Consider the following 9,085-nt stretch of genomic DNA (forward strand, 5'->3'; position numbering starts at 1 on the left):
TGTATTAATGACATAAGGACAGGTAGTCTATCTCGCGGCGACATACTCTCGCGGCCATCATGTGCTAGGCCTGCTGACAAAACAGATTACGACTGACTGCGACGACAAGAAGACAATAGAATCAGACTCAGACGGTACAATAACGAAAATATTTCATGAAGACATAATATTTTTAACGTACCTCTAGCACGTGATTGGCGTGACTGTCACTTTCTTGTGAAAACTGTGAGGAAGTGACAAATATCTATCCCGCTGGCGAAATACAGTCGCGCCAATCATATGCTACGGTCCCGCTATATTATATTAAATATTAAGTCACGAACGCTTATGTAGGTACTTAACGATTGTTCAAGTGCAGTTCATATTGGTAAGAAAAGAAGTACTAGCAAGTAAATAGCAAGGCATGTTGCTTGAAAACTAAAACAATAACAGTATTACTAACATGGGGTCCCCTCAATTATTCATACAGGGTGTAACAGAAATAGTGGGGATCTGTTTAAGGGCATATAAGGTATCCGTATTTTCGGTAGGAAAAACTGGAAGAAAAATTTTTATGGCGCCAAAAAAAATTAGGTTTTGTATTGACGGTACCTGCTGGAACGACACGAGGCCCGTACAAAAATTATCGTAAATACGATACCAAATATGCCCTTAAACGGATCCCCACTTTTTTTGTTACACTTTGTAGAAATTACAATTTGTACTCTGCTTTGTGTGCATTTCGTATGCTGGCGTTCAAAAGGTTAAACCCAAACAAATAACGAAAACAGTAAAAAAGAATCGACCCTGTGGGATCGAGCCCCACAAAACCCACCATTCGTGCGTGCTTTGTGCTTTGTTTTAGGCCGTATGGCGTGGGTTCGATTCCCTTAGGATCAAATATCTTATGGATCGCTAATAATAAATTAACGTATCATTAACATTAAAATCCACACATTTAACAACATGGATACAGCTGCATAGCAAATACCTACAGCTATCGCTACTTTAATTTTAAACAATTGGCTTTTTGCTATAGTGATGCTTACGCATCTTACATTTTCGGAACCGACGGATCCTCGCCACACATACTGAGAGGATGTTGTCTGCATTTCCGCTCTTTCAACCGAATCTGTTGACATCAGTAGCTCGGGTGGTGGTGGTGGTAGAGAAATATGAGAAGGCGTAGGAGTGGTATTTCGTGAATCAATTTCTGTTTCTGAAACTACATTTTGATGAATTAATATATGCCTGATCTGCGGGTATATTATATGATTAGGTATGTACAGTCAGCGTCAAAAGTAACTAACAATTTTAGTACTGATTTACGTCAAATTCTATACGAAAATTATCACTTACTTTTGACGCTGACCGTATAACTCTAAATGAATCGTATTGACAACCATAAATGCAGTTACAAGTGCACGCGAAGTAACGAGTATTGACGGTACGGACTATTAGATACTTTTTGCATAAAAATTACGAGGGCGCAACTTTAAATCGTGAAAAAAGGGTGCACATTATAGTTGGTATGTTTTTTATCACAAAGTTTTTATCTAAACGTACCATAAGACGGCAGTCGAAATGCAAGTAATTGCATATCCACATATCCATCATCTTCTGGTGTATTCCCACCGGACGCCATGTAAAATATTTATTCTATTTACTATTTTAATACACTCGATTGCTCAGAAAGAGCTTTAACCACTGAATGAAGGTGTCGTACCTTCGCTATGTACTTAAAGACTTCCGGAATAATATTTATCTTAACATACCAAATACATTGTAATAGAATAATAAGAAATGGCCTTAGTCAAGAGCTTTTGTCTACGATGAACATATGTACAATGTTTAAGCGCGTGTACCTGTAGGATTCCGTTAGGCACCCTTCGAGTACGGAACCCGAAAAATATAAACAAAAATGACATATATGTAGAATAGTATTAGTAATGAGCGTCTATTTAATCGCGAGTAGATTAACTTTAATAATTATTCCGACGTTTTGAAATTGACATTGGTTTCTTGGTCCTGGAGAAAGACTCCGTGAGTATTTCTTCAGGACCAAAAGAGCAACGCCGCTCTCAAAAGGCCGGGATGATTATATAAATCATTCTACTCTTAATATGGAACATTGTTACACATATTTTATTTCTTATTATATGTGTTTTGAATAAACACCTTAATTTTCAGCCAATCTTTATTACTCAATAAATCAGGATGTTGGTTCTTTAAGCTGTTGCATTCATGACGTTTTGGTGGTGTTTTTCTTTTTATATGTGTTGCAAAATATTTTAGTACAACATTTTTTTGTTCCGAAGTCCACGGAACCAGTATTCGCTTTTTCTTTGGCTGACATATAGTAGTTGAGCAAGATGGAGTGGGTTGTGTTACTGTCGTAGTTGAATCTGTCAAAGGTTTTTCAGCAGAATCAAGTTCCTCCATAGCAAAATCTAAGATGTCTTCATTTTGTATGTTATCTCCTAATATTTCTTCTTCCAAATTGAGATCTATATCATCCAACGATTGCCCTTTGTAGATGTCAGCTTTTCCACTCTCCATGAGAAACAAAAGTTTAGATATTTTAGCCGTTTGATACACATCGTCTGGCAACCTATAATTTTGTTTGTGGACCGACAAAGTATGCCCCATAAATGAAGCTAACTGTTCCATTTCATTCTCTGACATATTAAACAATTGGCTCAATGTAGCCAAATGTTTCCTAAGGCGAGTGGAAGTCAGTGCTTTAGGATTTTTCGCTCCGCACAACTTTGAGTATTTTGTTATTGTTTTATAACCACACAAAAGGGATCCTCCACTTTTAGCAAACATGTAGTCGTTGTTTTTATCTATATATTTATGACGCTGAGACATCAAAATATCAATGTCTTTTTGCACATCACTGCTAAATAAAACAGGAACTCCCCGTCCCCTTTTACCGCGAATTACGATTCGTTTGAGATTGTTAACCAGTATTTTTTCAGTTGTAGACAGAACGTTTTCAAATTCTTGATATTTACCTTGTTCATCATCTTTCAAATCATAACTTTGGTAATAACTCAACTGCAATCTTTCTAGTTCTCCTGGCCGTCGACGATTGAGTAAAATAACGCGACAGAATACTGTTTCAATCAATTCATCGTAAGCAAGACAATTTAATGTTGACTGCGACCCAGTGAGCATAGCTGATGATCGGGCAGCTGCTTTACATAAATGTTCTTTAAGACATTTCAAATCACTCGCCAAGGGAACTATAGTTGTTTTATTATATTTATTCATATTTAAATCGTCAGCTGCCTGACTAGAGACGTCAAATTTCCAGTGGTCTTGAATCAAACTTGTTAAAGTTTTGAGATTTACCTGAATACTTGCACTCTCGGCACAAACTTCTGACTTATATGATTCATATAACGCTATACTGCAACATTGTTTGATTGAAGTGGCAATATTCATTGCATACGTCGGAGAATTATATCTTTCTTTGGAACTATCGAAACTGGCTGCATTCTTCGTAGCTAGGACTAGTGTGTCATAGTTTTCAGGCTTTAACGCATCTAAAAGATTTTTTATAGTAGGCTTTATTTTTTTTATTTCTAAGATTAATTTTCCCAGCTCTCGCATTTTCCTGGAAGTTACATTTATGAAATGTGCTTCGCGGTGTGTTCTGAGATATTGTAAGCCAAAAGAACAAATTAATGGATCTTTTTTTGCCTCCAAAGATATTTTGTCTGCCCGCATTCGTGGAAAAACATCGGTCACCAACTTCTGATTAACTTTTATATTTCGTAGTAGAAAATTTTGTGCGTCGGCTTGAATTTTTGAGCTGGAAGGTAAATTCTGACATTTTTTTTTGTGTTTCCAAAGTTGTTTTCGAGCATAAAACCCTAAGCACGTAGTACATGGTAAATAGTCCTCGTGTTTGGAATATTTTTGTTTTTTCATAGGTTTGAATGATTCATTTTGACTGTTAGTAATATAATTACCCTTTTTACGCAAATTTGCGAATACAGTTTTACGAAGCTTACTATTTTTAGGAGCCGACAAAGCTCTCTGAACTTCGGTCTCCGCAGGATGGTTTCTAACAACATGCCTTGCAAAATTTAAAACTAAACTTTCACAATAAAAGCAAAAATCCCTTTCTCGCCTTCTTTTATTACACTCTGAATTTCTGTTTACCAATACCGGGGTTGCAGTCGCAGTCGTGTCACGGTCAGTTGGTTCAACCTGAAATAAATCAGTAGTTATAAAATTTTTTAACCACAAGCTAAGGTTAACCATGACTAGTAACTGGTAGGGAATGCAATAACCGGTCAGCTTTCATAACCGGGTATTTTATCGGTTACGATATAAAAGTAACCGGTTAATCGGTTATAACCGGTTATTCTATATATTTACGTAATCATAGAAATTAAAAGGCTAACTATGGTTATGCAGCGCAAATAAAACAAAAACGGCCTGACTATCATCATCATCATCACCTTACTTGCATCTACTGCTAAACATAGGCCTCTCCCATTGGACGCCATCGACTATCCTCTAATTTAACTATATATGTATTTTGAACCCATTTAGTTAAATTCTCCATGTACATATAGTCCATGTGTAAACGACTTCAGTCGGTAATGTCGTCCTCATTAATATAATATCAATACTTAGAATATAATAGAAATATTTGTATACACATTACATAACATTAAAATAAAGGTTAACTTACATGTTCTAATTCGTGATAGAGTCCAAAAGTATCCTCTGTCTCATGCTCGTGACCAGTAGATACAATCTGAAATTAATTAAAATGCTTAGAAATGAAACATAACATAACAGTATCGCACTTTCTACTAACATTTTAAAGGAAAAGGTTTTAAAGTCAACAACTCTCTTTAAAATCCTGTGTCCCTTAGCCATCTATCTAGTCATGGGGCAGAAGGCATCCACAATACTCCGTACCAGCCAGTAATCGGTCCGGTTTTGTACTTTTTTAGATTTTTTAATCAGTTAAGTTTCGAGGTAAGAAAGTTATTAGCCCACTATCCTTGCCCATTGGCTGGGTGCCCCGCCTTAAAGCCCAAGAGGATGGCGGGGCCACCCAAATATGTAAAAGGTTGATGCTATTCTACTCTGCCCCCACAAGGCCATTAGTCAATAACTAGTACCTGTATACATCCTGAAATAATACTCAAGGTGGTATTTTTTCACCTAAATAATGCGCGAGATTTTTAATCCGCGGTCAGCTGTCTTTTCCTAACTCTATAAAGAAATAGCAATTTAATGTCTCGATTTTCACACAAACCAGACTATTTTTTTTGCCGCCTTTATAGTTTGAATGTGATTTCACGGGTATTTATGTCCGGTTTCCGAATTTCACCTCTGTAAACGTCAAATGCAAAGATGCCTGATGACATATACTTACTATACTCTTTGCTAATGACTTTTATACTTCACCCCCTTCACCCTCTTGCCCTCCTGATATAACCTCTCCTTGTACCTTTTTGTTTTGCAAACTTGTTTCTGTGCTATTGCGATGATTGCTATGACATATGTCTTTATATCCAAATGTCTGTCAATCTATTTTATAATTATTTTGCACGATTTTAGTTAATTAAAGCCAAGTCTCATTTGGTAACTCGTTTCTGTATGTACTTATCAATTTAATGAAAACTACATTCGAACCCGGACCCGAAGAAATAAGTAACCATATGACCTATCCCCACACTCTTTGCAAGATATCTTCGACTGGAGAAAGGTGTTGGAAATGTTGAATTGCAGTGAATGTGTAAAATATGAATGTGAAATGAAAGTCCACAAATAGTTCACGCATCGAAAATATAGTACACTGAAAAAAAATCCAGCATAATATCGTTCGGCTCATGCGATTATAAGTATTTATATTGGACATATCGTATAAGTGTTACGTGATTTGTTGCGGCGTCAGTTACGTTGTGTATATATAATTGGTGTTATTTAATAAACTAAATACTCAAAGGGACAGATGTTTCGAGGTGAAATGATAAAAACTTGCAATTAAATGCAGACTCAGGCTCTAAATATGTAGGTAAAAAAGAGGCTTAGAAAATAAATCGCTGTTTAAATAAAAATATTAATTAGTGTTATTTCAGAAATTATTTCAGTTTAAGTAAGTTTGTTTCGATATCATTGTTAAACTGAAGTAATTTTATTTTAACAGAAATAAACTTAACAATATGCATAAGTTGCATAACAAGAATACTACTAAATATTCGATTTTTAAAATTCCCGCGCTTTTAACCATTTGACATCTAAATTTCCCGCCATTTAAATAATAAAAAAAAATGTCACTATCTATCTTTGCATATCAGGTTTGATAAAGTCTAGGCCAAATGTATGGCAGATGGCTGTCTAATACGTAGTATCTTCTTAGTAGTTTGTGGTGATATTGCTATAAAAATAATGTTTTGATGACCTTTATAAATATCTATTATTATATGTTGCAACTCTTATAATAAGCAAAAAAAATGTAAACTTACGTGTATTTCTGAATCAGATTCAGAACATTCAGATTCTTCAGTTTCCGGGACATAAGTGGCATCAGAACCAAAATCATATTCGTCTTCGTCGCTCTCAGCCGCGATAATATCGGGTTCTTTTGTAGCCACCTCAGCATTCTCATTGTCATCTAAAGGAAGCAAAATTGTGGCAATATTGGTTTCTGACGAGGTTTCGCAAGTAGTAACATCTGGTTTGTCTAAAATGGGACTAGTCGTATGTTTTTCAGAGCTACAGGTTTCCTGAAATATATACAACCTTTTATTTTTTCACTTTGGTAGCTTTGCACGAAGGCGTGCCACCTATTTTCAATCAGAAGGTTACGATTTACAATTTGCGAAAAGCTCGTGAAGAAACCTAACGGTGAGAAATTTGGACTCTGAGTCATGTGCCGCTCTGGGTCAGATTTACGTAGCTTACGTTAAAATTAGAGCTTGCGCCGAAACTTGCCATTCTACCTAAGGCGGATGTCAAGCTCCCTAAACCATAGTAGAGCCCGCATTAAACATTAGGAAGTTGATGATGATAATTCAGTGAATAATTGACAATATCTAATAAATCATCAATTTTAAATAAACAATAAATACACCAGCATTTTAGTTTTGACGTTAAATATATCAAGTTTAAGTTTGTTACTTTTTGTAATATTTGGTGCAATAAAGAATATATAATAATAATATCAAGTCTTACCTGGGCATCTAACTCCTCTGTTTGTAGTGGTTTCCTGGAGATATTCTTCAATTGGTTATTTTTAATTTTTGCTTTTAGTAAGGTCAAACTTCCATTAACTCTTTCATTATAAGTTTTTTTATACCTTGTAGTATACACTCGATGATCTAAAATAAAATTTTAATATTATATTTAAAGTGCAGAGTGGCACGCTGGTAGCGTGGCGGTAAAACGCTCGATTTTCAGTCCGGAGGTCTCAGTTTCGATTCCCAGCTCGGACCAGCGAGTTTTTTGAAACTTATGTCAGAAATATCATTTTGATGTTTACCAGTCGCGTTTCGGTGAAGGAAAACATCGTAAGGAAATCGGATCTAATACCAATAAGGCCTAGTTTCCCCTTTGGGTTGGCAGTTCATCAGATGGCAGACGCTTTCTTAAAATCTAGTGCCTACGCCAATTCACGGGATACGATTGTCATGCGGGCCCCAAGCCAGAGAATGGCAGAAAATGGGATAAACGCTAGGCAGAAAAAGATTAAAAGTGCAAAGTAGGTACTTAAGTACTAATTCATCATCATGCCAGCCGAAAGACGTCCACTGCTGGACATAGGCCTCCCCCATGGCAGCGACAAAGTACTATAATTAATTCGATAAAAAAATAGAGGTAGAAAAATCTGCTGAATGATAAAGATACAGACGACTAAAAAATGTTTTTTTAATGTAATAGGGTCCATTCGGCATTTCAATACGAATGCTTAATATTACCTACTCAATAAATAATTGTTCATTTTATCGAGTTCCCCTGTGCTATACCTACAGAATAGGGACCCGAGACAACACGGTGCTACAAATCTATAAAATAAAAAATATTGAACTGGCCGGTACTTGACAAAACTGCTTACCTAAAACCGCACTGAAATAAATATGAACGAAAATTTGTATTTAAATAAAATAAGTACTTAGATATCAATCATGTGTGACAATGAATGCACTCATCTTGTGGGTAATGGTCATAAAATGATGCAGTACAGTTCCTACACCAAAAAAATGGTTGTTGAAGCAGCGTGAGTACATTGTGCCCAAAATTTATATCAAATATAAAATGTTGTGGCAGATTTGTATCATTAATATGAATTCCACAATTAATACAATATGATCTTAAAATGAAATGTGTTATATCCCATGGCCAAATTAAATGATTATGAAGAGATTCTTCCAACATAGATATAGTCAAAAATTGATCAACGTCTATATATAGAACCATTATTGCGAAAATATGCGTTAAGAGTTCAACCACTACAAAAACACCAAGAACTGCGTATAAGAGAGCAGGTAGTAACTTTAATAAGTACTGTCTCTGACTGGATGCTAGGGCATGACTCAAATATACTTAAATACTTCAACTAATATACTTCCTGTTTACCACTGATACCTAACATAATAGAACTATAAGTAATTAAATAAACAGCAGGTGCAGATATCAGCAGCTGCATTAGAAGTATAAAAATGACTTACCTTTAAGCTTGGATTCCTTTCGAGGCATTTTCTTTTAAGTCACAGTTTGGAAAATATAATTATATAAATATCTGGTCAAGGGGACGCCGAACTACTTTGAACACGTACTAACAGTATACGCGCCGGTCTTTAATTAAAGTTTCAACAGCGCAACGCAGTAGGCAACGACACATTGTTATTAAGCTAATTCAAAGAACCCTTTATGTCCGTTATTCGCTTATAAGACAAAATAAATCAAACCGGCAACGTCGCATGAGGACGCCAAATTTGCCTAATAACGTACAGCCAGTATACAAATGTGTATATTTAACTCGATGTCAGCGCTACGCGCTAAAACGGAAACAACCTGAACTAATTGAAATACAAATTCATTCAATCTGATATGCAAATGGCATCCATAAATT

The 9,085-nt window shown here is 35.7% G+C and overlaps 1 protein-coding gene across 1 annotated transcript; it reads right to left on the reverse strand.

Moving 5' to 3' along the window:
• Window positions 1–305: 305 nt before the first annotated feature.
• LOC125240489 lies at window positions 306–8,709 on the reverse strand. Its single transcript, XM_048148383.1, has 6 exons — window positions 8,682–8,709; window positions 7,189–7,334; window positions 6,480–6,740; window positions 4,691–4,756; window positions 2,158–4,200; window positions 306–1,204 (listed from the first exon to the last, which is right to left on the reverse strand). The coding sequence occupies exons 1-6, from the start codon at window positions 8,707–8,709 to the stop codon at window positions 1,121–1,123; spliced, it is 2,628 nt and encodes an 875-aa protein (XP_048004340.1). The 3' UTR covers window positions 306–1,120.
• Between the last annotated feature and the right edge of the window lie 376 nt (window positions 8,710–9,085).

This window comes from Leguminivora glycinivorella, chromosome Z (assembly GCF_023078275.1).
Source record: "Leguminivora glycinivorella isolate SPB_JAAS2020 chromosome Z, LegGlyc_1.1, whole genome shotgun sequence".
NCBI lineage: Eukaryota > Metazoa > Arthropoda > Insecta > Lepidoptera > Tortricidae > Leguminivora > Leguminivora glycinivorella.

What these genes read in the sequence shown, in the direction of transcription:
- LOC125240489 (XM_048148383.1), bottom strand. Translation starts at nt 8,709, where the DNA reads ATGCCTCGAAAGGAATCCAAGCTTAAAG. An exon ending in AAAGGAATCCAAGCTTAAAG is followed by an intron (nt 7,335 to 8,681) that starts GTAAGTCATTTT and finishes ATTTTATTTTAG; the next exon opens with ATCATCGAGTGTATACTACA. An exon ending in AAGATTGGCTGAAAATTAAG is followed by an intron (nt 1,205 to 2,157) that starts GTGTTTATTCAA and finishes ATCAAAATGTAG; the next exon opens with TTTCAGAAACAGAAATTGAT.